Below are 14,314 nucleotides of genomic sequence, written 5' to 3'. Positions count from 1 at the left end.
ACAAAGCAGAGCAAACTAACAGCAAGGAAAGTACTGCAGGCCTTGGGCTTCATGGCATCCTGCATAATCCTGGTCCCCCATGCCAGACTGCATATGAGAAAGCTACAGTGGTACCTAAAGAATTTATGGTCTCAACACAGGCACAGCTTAGAAACCGAAATACCACTAATTCCATGCCTGAAACAAGAGTTCCTATGGTGGGCTCAAGCATGCCAGTCAAACCCAGGTTTGTCCTTCCACAACATGCAAACAAGCCAAACCATCACAACGGACGCCTCAGACCTAGGTTGGGGGGCCCACATGCTGGACAAATGCATTCAAGGCTTATGGACTCCAGATCAGCTGCACCTGCACATAAATCAAAAAGAAATGCTGGCAGTAAAACTAGCAATCCAGAATTTCAGACCATTCCTCAAAGAAGGCCAATTGATAAGGACAGACAACACCACAGTCATGTGGTACATCAACAAACAGGGAGGCACTCATTCATACCCCCTATGTCGAATGGCTCTGGACCTATGGAATATGGCTCTGAGCTACAACATTCAGTTACAGGCAATATTTGTACCAGGAAAAGAAAACATCCTAGCAGACATGTTAAGCAGAACTACCTCGGATGCTCACGAATGGATGCTACACCCGGACATCTTCAAGGCCATCACAAAGAAATGGGGAATGCCACAAATAGACCTATTCGCATCCCCACTCAATCACCAGCTCAAGAAATTCTGCACAAGGACATACCACCCACTTGCTTGGAAGGTGGACTCTCTATCCTTCAGTTGGAAAGGCCTGACAGCATATGCATTTCCACCTCTTCCTTTGATGCACAAGGTACTACTGAAAATCAAAGAGGAGCGTCCAAGGATAATTCTGATAGCTCCAAATTGGCCAAGACAACATTGGTATCCATTGCTGAGGAGCATGTCTCGGGGAACGTGGACACTACCCTGATTCCTTTGATGTTAACTCAGAGCGACTACAACATCCTGCATCCAAACCTGAAAACTCTGCAACTGACTGCCTGGAACATTACATAAGAGCAACTAACCCAGATTTATCCCAAAGGGTTAAAGACATTATCCTTGAGGCCCGCAGACCTTCAACAAGAAGGAACTATGCAGGAAAATGGAAAAGGTTTGTCATTTGGAGTACTGAAAGAGGGAAAGATGTGTCAAAGATAGATATTTCCAACATCCTGGAGTATTTGGCAGAGCTTCTCCATACAGGCCTGTCCTATTCCTCCATCAAGATACATGCATCAGCTATTTCTGCAGAATACAGCTTGATCCCCTGTCTTCTCACATCCTCTACTCAGGCAGTTCCTCAGAGGAATCAAAAATGTAAAACCTCCTAGGAAACCACCATTACCAGCATGGGACTTGAACTTTGTGCTAGAAAAATTGACACTCCCTCCATTCGAACCAGCAGCAACAGCAGATCTTCAACACCTATCCTGGAAAACTGCTTTCCTACTGGCAATTACTTCAGCAAGAAGGGTTTGAACTACAGGCCTTGATGGCAGTACAACCCTTCCTAATCTTCCATCAAGATAGAGTGTCCATGAGAACTAATCCTACATTTATGCCTAAGGTGGTATCCAGAGTATCTCTAAACCAGGCAATTCACCTACCTACCTTCTTCCCAATCCACAGAACAGGGGAAAGACTGCTGCATACCTTGGATGTACATAGACAGTTCGCTACTACCTGGACAGAACCAAGGGCAATAGAAAAACTGACCAGCTCCTAGTAGCTTATGCAACAGGAAGGGAAGGAAAAGCAATTTCAAACAGACAATCTCCAAGTGGATAGGAAATTGCATAAGATTCTGTTACTCCTACCATGGAAAGCAAATTCCACAGAACATAAGGCCTCATTCTACAAGGGCTACAGCCACTACCACAGCTTTCTTACGAGGAGTGGCTACCAAGGACATTATTGAGGCTGCTACTTGGACCTCCGTGCATACATTTGCCAAGCATTATAACTTACCTCTATACTCTAGATCCCGAGCAGGGTTTGCCACTGCTGTTTTGCAAGGGATCCTAACTACACCATAATTCTTCTTCCTCCTCCCCTAGTTTGGCTATGGTATTCTACCCATTTGTAAGGACTGCAGATGCATCCTTGAAGGACATAGTACAGTTTTGTACCTACCATAAATGTAGATGTCCGAACAGGATAGCATCTGCAGTCAGGATTACCCACCCTCCTTCCCTCTGTGGTACTCCTAGGTATTTACCCACCTAATAGCTAGCTGGGGGATCTCTTATGGTGTATTTGTTTGTATATGTGTACATACATGCTTATTTTTTGTTTGCCTTCTACTTTTTGGAAACATTGGCATTTACCCAAAAATTTAGCTTTCCAAGAGGGCAACTGGCATCTGGGGCAAGAAACACTGAGGAAAATGGCGTCGGCTGATGCCTTTATACCCGAAGACCAGCAGAGATGACGTCGGGTGAAGTGCGACACCAGCCGAGGCCAGACCCAGACTTTGGAATCCGGCCGACCGAAGGGCTGCCTGACGACAGGACAACCCATTTGTAAGGACTGCAGATGCTATCCTGTTCGGACATCTACATTTATGGTAGGTACAAAACTGTACTTTACTGTATGCTGTTACAATAAGGTATGTAATAAATCATATGCTGTTGCTTACTTAATGCCCAACAGGTACTGAAGCCAATTGCAGATTTAAATGAACTCTGTAGAACAAACAGTGCGGACATAAACCAAATTGTTTTACAAACTTACCTGTCATCCTTACTTTGTATATGATACTGAATGTAAAAGTGCCTTTGGATGTGTCAGCAGTGTCTTAGGTTACAGGCTTTTTTGTTCTGTTTTTCAGGATGAAAAGCTCAGGATAGAAGCTCTGGGCGGCTGTGTATCATACATGGGTTGCTGGAGGGTGAATGGTACCTTAGGTGTTTCCAGAGCAATAGGTAAGTAATGGCAGGATCATGCCAGCTGGTTTCTTCACCATATGAACTCATTTTGATGAGTCTGTTACTGCAACACCAGTAAATATCTTATGTGGCTGAATTCATGGAAACTGCTAGCTGACCTTGCCACAGATCCTTTGTCAAATATGCCATCTGTGTTTTCATAATTACTGTTTATTTTGGCTGTTTCTAAGGCATTCTTTGAGTTTAGTTTTAGTCTGCTAAATGGTTATTCTTCAGTACACGATGTTGAGAAGTGCTGTGCTGGGTACGTTTTTGAACATATTTTTCCATCTTAAAGACACTGTTCAGGAGAAGGCCTGGTGAACTTAGTGCCTATAATGGCACAGACTAGGTTTCTTGACTAAAATGCAGCAAAATGTGTTCATTGTTGCTGTCTTGACAAGGCTTGACATTTCATGGCTGAAATTTTAGCCACACACTTAGACCATAGCTGACTCGTACTATTTCTCTTCCCATATGAGGGTTAATTTCCTAGACTGTTATAAATGTATTGCTACTTGTGCAACATCATGTGACTGCAGTTTGGCGCTGTGCCGAGAGTCTTGAGGTTCCATTTATGTATTAACAAAACATGGCTTTGCTGGCTGCGAATCATTGAGGGGATAGAACCCCGACTGTGACAGTTCATTCAGCAACCCTGGCATTGGAAGAACCAGATAGGGAAGGGAAAGAGTGAAGGGAAGTGGCCCAATTTCTTTTCCAGGTGGGTGAAAATGGTTAAGTGCACTTGAGGACACATTGGGTAGATGTGATTTCCCTGCTGGAGACCAGGGAAACCACCTCCAGTGTTTCAGAGGAAAGGGAAGGATTTTTGAAGGAAACTATCTTTCTGGAAGTGAGGAGGACATCTATTGCAGCCAGCCAATTACATTGCCCCTCACTTCCCCTACAGCTATTGTGGATAGGTTGTTAAGGCCATGTAAATAAAATGCTGCAAACCATCCCTGATGGCTATCTGAATGGTGGCCTGTCCCAGTCGACCCTTGCCGAGTGATGGGTAATAAAACTGGCCAGTTGGCCAGAAGGGGCCAGATGATGGTCAACAGACAATGACACAAAAACATACTAACTAAGCAAAAACCAAATGCAAAATCTACTGAAAAGAACAAAAAAAATGGCAAGAACCACAGATGTACTAAAAAACTCACTGAGAGTGAATATAGTTAGCACTTTCATAGAGAACAATGTCAATACCTCATCAGATTGTTCTCTACGAAAACGCCAACTATATTAAATCTCAAAGAATTTTTTTGGTGCGTCTGTGGTACTTGCCAGTTTTTTATTCTACACAAAAAAAACATGGTTAATAGAAAGTATGAGAGTATCTGACACTGTATGCTATTCAGTCCTTGACCACCCCAGTGAGTTGACTAACAGTGGTGCACTAATGTCTTTAGTAATTGCATTTCCTGGTAGAAGATGCATTTTTGCTAGGAACTGTACATGGAACCAATGCAGGTTATTGCACCAGTCACATGATGGCCACTGGTATCGTTAGAAGCCCACATTGATCCGTATGACTGCAGTTTACACAATGGATCATGCAGTTATAAGGCCGCATGCCCTGATTTCACTCATCTAAGCTAGGTCATCTCCTCTTAAATTTGCTTGTTGAATAAAGGCACATATCCTGGCATTATACTTGTCTTGAGCTTGGATCACTACTTGTCTTGAGTCTTGGATCACACCCTGGTTGGTCCTTGACATTTAAAGTTGGTAGAACTGAGCTTACGGTTACGTGGTTATAAAAGTGTGCTTGAAACAGTATTTGATTGTCTTCCCATCATATTAACTAAAGGTGTGAGTCAGATATCAAGAACTAAGGCTTTTGATGTAGCTTACAGACTTGTGCTGTATGTTCTTTATTGGTTTGTAGCTTTATGTGCTAATAAATGAGCTGTATGAAGCTGTATGCTAAGTTGTGTCTTTCATGGAGATTAGAAGCTTATCATTAGTGTCTGTATTATTTACTAACTGTCCTTATAAACACCCAAATGTCAGAAGGTGTCACAGTGGAGAAATGTATCTGCAGAAGTGAAAAACTGTATTCAAAAGTACGTGGATATGAAATCCAGAAGTATAATTTACATTTGAGAGAAACTCCATCTGCAGCTAGCAAGATTTTTTGTTGTTGCTCTCTGCTGTTTAGCAAAAACTGTCTAAATATGAAAAATATAGCCATGCGTTGCAGAGAACATTACCTACAGCTGGAGTCCAAGCATCGTGTAATAGGTATAGATACAAATATGAGGAGCTGTAACCTGCTTTTAAACAATATATACAGTCTTTGGCAGAATTAACCATTTTTCAAAGATATTTCCCCCCTTTTTGTAAAATAAAACCTCATCATTATAACGAAGTCTAGCAAGAAGCACTACTCATATACTGTTTCTCTGACCACATTATATTCCTTCCATTAATAATTTCTCCTGTTGTACTTTTAAATCATAAATATCTTTCCAAACTTTTTTCGTCAGCCATCTGTTGTTTTCACTGAATTGTTCAAAATAATGAATAGAAAAAAAAATGTTTAACATGCAACAAGAAATCAACGAATAATCCTCTAAGAGGTAGCCCCAGCTCAATTTTATGGTACTGAAGTAACAGACTCTTATTTCAAAATGCCATGAAACTAACATCACCATCAGTAACTGAAACACATGTAAGACAAGTAAAGCTTCCATAACTTCACTAAAAATTATCCTGAATGCGTGTAGCACCTCCCCCCTGCAAAAAAAAAAACTTTACCCGAGAGTGCTACATGCAAGCTCACCTGATTGGAAATCACACTTCACATCAGCATTCATCTTCTCAATTGTCTCAATATTCACACCTTAGGGTGGCAGCCAGTCTGTAGTATTCTAAAACACTCTTATATTAACAACTAAGTCTTCCCTTGGAATTTCAACTGAAATAACTTATTGGCAATTATCTCCAGTCTGCCTTACATGGGCAGTTACCTTATCTTAGTCTCCAGGTGTTTCTGCTGTCACATCCTGTTGATGTCTCTAGGTGTCTAATATGTACCCTGTTTATAGTTGCAATAATAATTTCAAACACATGCAACATACAAGCTATTGAAATATTTCGTCTTAAAACTTATATGATGGGCAACATGACTGCACTGATGTTTGATCTCTGTCTAATGCTGCTTAAGAGATTGTATTTGTTCATGTACTGTTTATTTACACTGTCATAATTTTCATATTTTTCTAAATATTTCTATAACCAATTAAGGCTGAATTAACAACTTAGCCTCATACGATAGCTTGCAGCTGGATGAACAAAAATGCTGCTAACAATATGTTTATAGGTTGAGTGGTTATTGAGATATTGTAAATTATTTGCAGCATATTAAACAATATTTACTAAAACCCAGTTTGAGACTTGGAATCCATTGAGTAGTACCATTGCAAGGATCTGCTTGTGCTGAAAACTTTGCAATTGAAATTTCTTTAGTAACCCTTACGGCTGCAGAGATATGAGCAATTTGTCTGAAGTATTAGGTCATAACTTGATTTTTCAAAAACAGGCTGCAGTTATTGGGAGTTAAATGTACACACTTCCAGAGCTCAACTTGGGGGAATGAGCTATATAAATTTTAGAGCACATTATCCTTAAAGCGTGATGTATGTATATAGTCCTTATACATCCTTTGCTGTCATTTTAAATATCCAAAAGAAGTAGAGCACAGCCAGTCCGCAAGAAGATATCATCCAAGTCATCTTGGTATCTTAAACCAATCTTCTAATCAACAGTGTCATAATAACTCTTGTCTTGAAAAATTCTTCCAATCATAATAACCAGCTTGCTTCATTTTACAGAAAATTGGACTGAAAAGCTCCCCCGCCTCTGCAGAAGTAGATTGCCCAAAGGCTAACAAGGCATAACAAAGACCAGAGGTTTTGAAGAGGAGCTTGTAGTTTGGTCAACAGCTTTTTCGCTGAGTGCTGATAGAGCAGAGTAATTTGGCCAAAATGACTTTTGTCAACAGAGTTTTCTCTCCTCTCCACTGTTGTGCAAACTTGGAGAAGATGTATATACATTTGGGGGGTACAGGGGAGCCTTGCCCCCCCCCCTGCAAAAGAAAAAAAAAACTTATCTCACAGGTTTGCAGAAAGTCATTTCAAGTTCGATTAGCGTATCAGGCACCTGTAGAAACTCTGGCAGGGATGGATGGTAGTGAGCAGCTTCTTCTGACTCTCCTGTCCTGGGAGGGTGGGAAGTGGCTCCGTCTCACAACTTGAGTGACACCTAGTGGAAGCACTTAGTATTGCAACCATGGAGCATGAGCCTGTGAGCATGTGGTCCCTATGTGCACATGCTCATAAAACATAGAGCATCCAGAGGCAACCTTTCTGAGTCCAGCAACAGTAAAGCTCCTCAAGTGTCGCTGGCTTCAGGAACAGCTGCTGTGAGGGTGCTTTTAGGGGGAGGGTGGGTCACCTTGCCAGAAAGTGAAAGCTGACTAATTCCATACACACCTAACTCTTGACATAGAGCAAGCTAATTGACTGATAAGGCACTTCATGCAGGAAAGAATGGACTGGAGCACTGTCATCTGGAAGAGGGAGTGAAGCCATTGTACAGGTGTGTTGGGGGATAAAAAAATAAAAGAGTGGAACAACATCAGAGAGAAGTGATATTTATGCAAATAAATAAATTAAATACATAAAGGCAAACAGAACGACACGCTTTCCTTGCTTCAATAGGCAGATAACTTGCAAGAGTAAAGATACTGTACAAAAAGCAATTAGTAGAGATTCCTTGTGAAACAAAGTAAGTTGCTGTGTTTCATGTAGAGAGTTCTTAGAGTAATCTGTATTTTAGTCCACCGATTTGATTTGCCTAAAAGTGACATACATATATATCACACCCAAGATAATTGCAAAATGAATATGAAAAGAAAAAAAATGGTAATATTGGTGGCTGAAGGTAAATGTTTCCCTCTGCAGAGTCACACTGGAGAGGACATATTGAATTAAGCATGTTGTACGGTAGTATGGTGAAGCAGTTTAGAGTTACAGACCGAAAGGGGAATCGGGAGCATTGGTTTGAAACTGTAAAATAAGAGAGCTGGCATAAAGAATATGCGGACATGTGAAAAAAAGAGAAATTTTGGTATTAGTGTGGTGTGGTACAGGAACATAGCCAAGAGTTGGAAAGGAATTGTTTTAGTAAATGCTTAAGTGAATGACTGTTGAGTCTAAAACAGCTCGACATCTTTAAGGTTGCGGAGAAGGAATTTAGTTCTGAGTAACTATGTTTGTCCCATAAGTTAATATCTGGAAAAACTGAAGCTGAAACATGACAGATTTATTTATCCATCTTTGTATTTACTACTCCTGACATTAAGGGATTTTAAGACCTGCATTATAGTATATATTATATTCTAGTAATAGGAGAATAGGAGAACAAAGTGCAAAGGCAGCTAAAGTAAAAATATGTTGAAGTACAAACATTTAAAATAAAAAAAAAAAAAAAAAAACACTGACATGAGTTTAGCAAAATATTTTGAGTTAGTGAGAGTGATGGTGTCGTGGTCATAAGCAGCAATGTATGCAAAACAGCCAGCAGATTAACAAACTTTGAAGAGTCTGTGGTTATATTGTTCCTCATCTGAGTAGGAAGAAGAGTCTGCAGGGAAAATGTGCTTATTAAGAGCAATGACTCTTGTCTTTTAGAGGACTTTATTTTATAAATGTACTTAACTTGTACATAGTAAATATTATTTTTATGTTCATTTTTAAGTAGTAGTCATTACAGATGGAAGAAATTGCCTGAACATTTTTTTAAACAAAAAACTTCTTTATTGAATTTTCATTTATGACATAGGCAGTCATGCATTTATGTAAATGAAAAAAAACATATTGACATATTTTTAGTTAAGACCTTATTGAATGTTTGGATTAAGGGTAACTTCATCATAAAATCTTGCATTACTACAATAAGAAGCATTTGCTGCCTTTCAGTACGCTTTGTGTCCACTGTTAGCTGATCAGTGGAAAATATTCTCAAGTGCTGTATTATGTCATGAAACCAATTTCCAGCTTCATACTACTGACTGCCAGATTGAGTGACTGAATTAGCTTGATTGGTATTGTTCTTCTCTCCAAAGGTAACCATTTGAAATGACAGGACCTGCTTTAGTAAGTCCTTTAATGCTGAGACTGAATGGCTGAAAAAAAATGGACTTACACATACTAAGTCAGAGAAGTCCATTTCTTAGAATATTCCGTTTTCTCAGAGGTATGGTGATCTCTGAGTTTGCATATATAAGTATGGCGGAAATGGGGGGGGCTTACCCCCACTGTTATGTTCGATATTTGTCCTTCTGCTGCATTTTTTGTCTTTTTTTGGTATGCTGGCACATATTTTTTCAGGTGCTGACATTTCAGTAGCGAGATTTATGGAAATGTCCTTAAAATACATAGGTAATGTGTGAAACTGAATGATCAGACTGGGAAAAATGTGCTGACACTAGTTTGTCAGTCATTTTGCATATAGCTGTATGTCAGTGGACATGCATCCTTAGTTTCTAGTGGCTGCCTTTCTCTCCTATATAACCTGTTCCAGGACATTTCCTGCAGTTGATTAGATAAACCACATTTTTAGAAGTGTATGTAATGGATTCCTGTACATTGAACCATGTTCTGTGAAGTTGTTTTGGTAGCCATACAAATCATCTATCATTTTTTTTTTTGTATTTTGGATGATTTCAGGGTTTTGTGCCATTTTGGATTATGTTCTGTTGGGGTCTAAATGTGTTTCTGGCAAGAAGATTCTTTAAATTTTGCATTTTTTAAATGACAGTAGTGGGACTGTCTGAAAACTAGTTCTTAGTTGTCGTCCTCATTGACCATTTTTTAAGTTTTGGATGGTATGTTGTTACTAGTGGAACTGTACTACAGAGGGGTCCTCTCGTCGTTGAAGCAGCTGCTGTCATGGTAGCTGTATTAGTCTGTCTTCTGCTCTGTCAAGCTCCCTGTTAGCATTAGTTTGCACAAGCATGGCTTCTTTCACTTATGGCAATGGTGCTTGTCTTTCTGCCTCACAAGGATAAATATGGTGATATTGAAATTTTTAACTATAAATAACTGACTTCTTTGTGTGTGGCTGGGATGATTACTGCTTCTGTGCAGATGCATCTGTCAGTTGGTTTCCTGTAGACACACATCTGTAATGTCCCATTGTGTACAGTGACCTTACTATCAAGGAAGGTTCAACTTGAAGTCAAGTACTCCAAAGAGAGTGGGTGAATTGTGTTGAATCCTTGGTGGAATTCATTGAGGCTGTTAATGCTATATTATATCCAGATTATAAAATAGGTCATCCATAGGTTTGCCATAAAGGGATTTGCATATTGTGGAGACATTCTAGTGCTCCTTGCTCATAGTCTGAACATAATGTTTTCCATTAAAAACAAAGTTGTTACATGTCAAAATAAATTCTGTAAGTTCTCCAGCTGTATCTGGAGTAATATTGTGGTGATCTGTACATGAGATGGGCATCTATTCCATCCTTTCAATCAGTACGGTGTAATTTTCCATCAGAATCACCAAATGTTTACCCAGGAACCGACTTGCCTGCATTTATGCTAACATAACTTTGAAAAATATACCCATCTCATCTTTTCTGTTTAAAGATACGCCGGTTGGAAGATTTTATGTTGAATTATGTTATTTATGAGTTTAAAACAAAGTTTCTTTTATGATCTCCACAAATGCAGTACAAATATTTAAAGCAGACTTAGCAAAAACAAAGATTTATTTAAATTTTTTCAAAAGCCTCCTAATCAGTCCCTGGTCCCCTAGATATTCATTTCTTTTAAAACTAGATAGCAAAACTTGCTGCAACGTAAGAAATGTACTGTTTGACCCTAACTGAAAACTTTTCAAATCCTTGAGTGTATCAGAAATCACAATTATTGCACATAAACTGGAATAAAAAGAGAGAAACTTTTCCAGATTTAACTAGTGAAAGCTAAATTATTAAAGGACTCCAGAACAGTAGAAGGATTTCAGTCCACAGGAAAGGAATGCTATTCATATTTGAAACTTACCATTTAGATAGTGGGACCAATGAATTCTTGTATCATTATTTAGATGAGAATAATATGAGTAGTTGTTAATTTGATATGCCAATTATCCCCAAATAATTAGAAAATGATAATGGGAATATAGTACATCACATCCATTAAACCAAAATTACAACAGCGTATATTGGTTTGCATCCGGACCTTGTAAACCATGGTGTTAACGATCTGTAGATAACATAGCCCCCATTCCACAGCATTTTCTGCCATACCTACTTACATTTTGCCTGGGGTAGTATTTAAGTCCAGAAAAATTAATTTTATCAAAACAGCATTGTTGCCCATACCCTTTTTATCCTGAATTAATAACTGAAGTTTTTCCCTCATTTGGATTAATGATGTATTCTGAATTTGTTACAGTGTTCAGCCAGTGGGAGAAAAAAGCCTGACCAGAGTGAGGACATTAGAAATGGTGAGGTCTAAGTCATCCTCAAAATGGAAATGTTTCTAACGAATACCAGAAATGCCTTTTGCTGTTACATAGATTTTATCTTATATGACCAAAAGAAGATAATTTAAGAAAAAGTATTGTGAGGGACAACGGGCATCCTTGTCTAACTCCTCTACTTTTTAGGCATGTATCTGACTTAACTCCATTTACAGAAGTAAAAAAGGGATGTTCTTCGTGTTTCACTGTTGCAGTCATCACATTTGGGTTATCTGCTTGCAGTAGCCCTCATTCGGCCTGATTAACAAAGTCTTGGGTTCTGTGCCAGTTGCTATCTCTTCTTCCGTGACGTCAGGTTGTCAGGAGTATAAAACATGCAGCCGACACCATTACATCAGTCTTTCTTGCCATGTGGTGCCAGAAGCAGAAGCAGTTTGCAAGTGCTGGTCGGCTGACTCCTGAAATTTTCATTTTCGAGTTTCAGAACAAAGTCTTCAACTAAAGCTAAGTACCCCATTGGGAAAACTTTTTCTTGCTCTTTACCAATGTCAGTAAAAGTTAATAGGTTCATAGGTAGGTGCTAGGCTATCTGCCCGAAGGCATTTATAAGCCTAGCCAGAATGTGTTGGCTTTCGCTGCCCCCTTAGATTAGTTCCCTGTGCCTCTGTCCAGCAGAGCCACTGAAGTGATCCCCGAAGTAAACTTTCTGTTTCCCATCCACTCGTCAAGGTTTCTTTTGAAGAGTGTTAGCGAGGAGCTCTGCCTAATGTAGACTGGGATCTTGTTCCAAAGCATGGGAAGTCTCTGGGACTGGAATCTATCCCTCCAGCACATCCTATTTATTGTTGTGGTGAGGTTTAGATCCCTAGAGCGTGTGACTCGAGGGGATAAGGTTTTCTTTAGGTGGAGCATGTCTATCAGTTCTGGGTTGGACATGGCTTTGTATGTCAGGCAGAGATCACCTCTGAGTAGGTGGTATGCAACCGAGTACAGCTGTAGTTTCTTCAGTCGAGCTGCATAGGGCATTTGTTTGAGGCCAGTGATTCTCTTGGTGAGGTACTTCTGTGGTCTTTCCAGCTGTTGCAGGTGTCTTGTAAGGTACATCCCAAATGGGGCGTTGTACTCTATGATGAGTGATGAGTAGAGGGGCACAATGACCTCTGTTGATCTGGATGCGAACCCCTTTTTGATTAGGTGGGCCACATAGAAGGATTTTCTAACTACTTTGGCAATGTGATTAGCAAAGGTGAGATATTATCTACTTGGGTTCCCAGATCCCTTATTACGTCTTCCGTATTTAGGGGACTACCACCTCTGTGGTAGTTTGTGGGTACTTTGTTTTTTCCAAAGGGGATGACTATGCACTTTTTAGCATTTAGCTTGAGGCCATCATTTTGACACCAGGTATCTGTCTCAGTGAGACCCTTTTGGAGGATGTCTGTGTCAGCCGTAGAGTCAGTTATAGCCCCTAGTTTACAGTCGTCTGTGAACTTGGTTATCCATAGTCCTTCTGTGCTTGCCTGTACCTCTGAGAAGTATATGCCGAACAGGAGGGGTCCTAGGACTGAGCCCTGGGGAACGCCACTTGTAACTGGTTTAGAGTCGCACCTAGCTCCCGCAACTCTCACCATGTGGGTTCTGTCCGTGTGCCAGTTGGCAACCCATCTTATGACGTAGGGGTTTATGTTCAGGCTGGTGAGCTTGTCTATAATACCAGAATAGGGAATGGTGTCGAAGGCCTTAGCGAGGTCTAAGTAGGCTGTGTGTACCACCTTTCCCTCGTCTATACCCTTGGTAACTGTCTCAAAGAAGTCCACCAGGTTTAGGAGGCATGATCTGCCATTAACAAAGCTGAACTAGGTAGGGTCCAGTGTTTGGAGGTTCCCAGTGTCTCTGTTAATGAGTTCCATGATGATGCGCTCCATAGCCTTGCAGACCAAGCTAGTCAGGTTTATAGGGCGATAGTTCCTGGGGTCTGTTGTGGCTCCAACTTTGTGGAGCAGAATAACTGTTGCTGTGCGCCACTCTATGGGTATGTAGCCTGTGGAGAGGCTGAGTTTGAACAGTGTGTTTAAGTGAGGGGTTAGTTAGTCTTTGAGCTCATGTAGGACGCAGCCTGGGACACCGTCCGGTCACATTGATGCTGTGTTTTTGGCTTTGGAGAGGGCTGTTTTAACCCATGTGTCTGTGCTTCCAGGGACTCTACATTCTTCTGGTATGGTTATGGGCCCTTTTGGGGATGAAGTTTGCGCTGTGGTTATGGGCCCTTTTGGGGATGAAGTTTGCGCTGAACCTATCTGCCAGGATGTTGGCGATATTGGTCGGTTCAGTGTATTTTGTGCCATTCTGCACTAACTCCGAGCAGATCTGAGCATTGCCACTTAGATTCTTGACATAGCTAAAAAATGCCTTGTGGTTATCTTTGGAGTCCTTGGCAATTTTTCTTTCAAAGCTTGCCTTGGATGATTTTATGAGGGATCGTAGTTTCTTGCTGATACTGATCAGGGATGTCTTCCCTTCTTGGGATTTTACTCTTTTCTGTACTAGTTTCCTCCTTCTATTGTATAGCTTGTTTGTGGCAGGAGTCCACCAGACTGGTTTCCTTTTCTTGGAGGAGTGAGTCTTGGTTTGCTTGGGATGGCATGATCTTAAGTAACGTGACGTTTGCTTTTGAAAAGTTTTTTACGGTAGTTTTCTTGTCCTGGGGTGGGGGTGGAATGTGGATATCCAAAGTGATTTGTTTATGGTCAGATCTAACCAGCAAGGGTTTGACCTCCGGTGTGGAACACCGGTCGCCCATGTTGGTGATGACCAGGTCCAATATGTTGTCATCTCTGGTGGAAGTGTTGACCAGTTG

General features: G+C 40.5%; 1 protein-coding gene across 2 annotated transcripts in view; it reads left to right on the top strand.

The window, feature by feature from the left end:
* The window catches only part of PPM1F (protein phosphatase, Mg2+/Mn2+ dependent 1F), a 504,486-nt gene that overhangs the window by 474,788 nt on the left and 15,384 nt on the right, over window positions 1–14,314 (top strand). For both annotated transcript variants that reach the window (XM_044068735.1, XM_044068736.1), the window contains one exon: window positions 2,857–2,950. In XM_044068735.1, the coding sequence (XP_043924670.1) occupies window positions 2,857–2,950 (94 nt within the window). The remainder of the gene's footprint in view (window positions 1–2,856; window positions 2,951–14,314) is intronic.

Source organism: Protopterus annectens, chromosome 4.part0 (assembly GCF_019279795.1).
Source record: "Protopterus annectens isolate FY-2018-M chromosome 4.part0, PAN1.0, whole genome shotgun sequence".
NCBI classification, from domain to species: domain Eukaryota; kingdom Metazoa; phylum Chordata; order Ceratodontiformes; family Protopteridae; genus Protopterus; species Protopterus annectens.
This window is presented reverse-complemented; position numbering and strand designations above follow the sequence as displayed.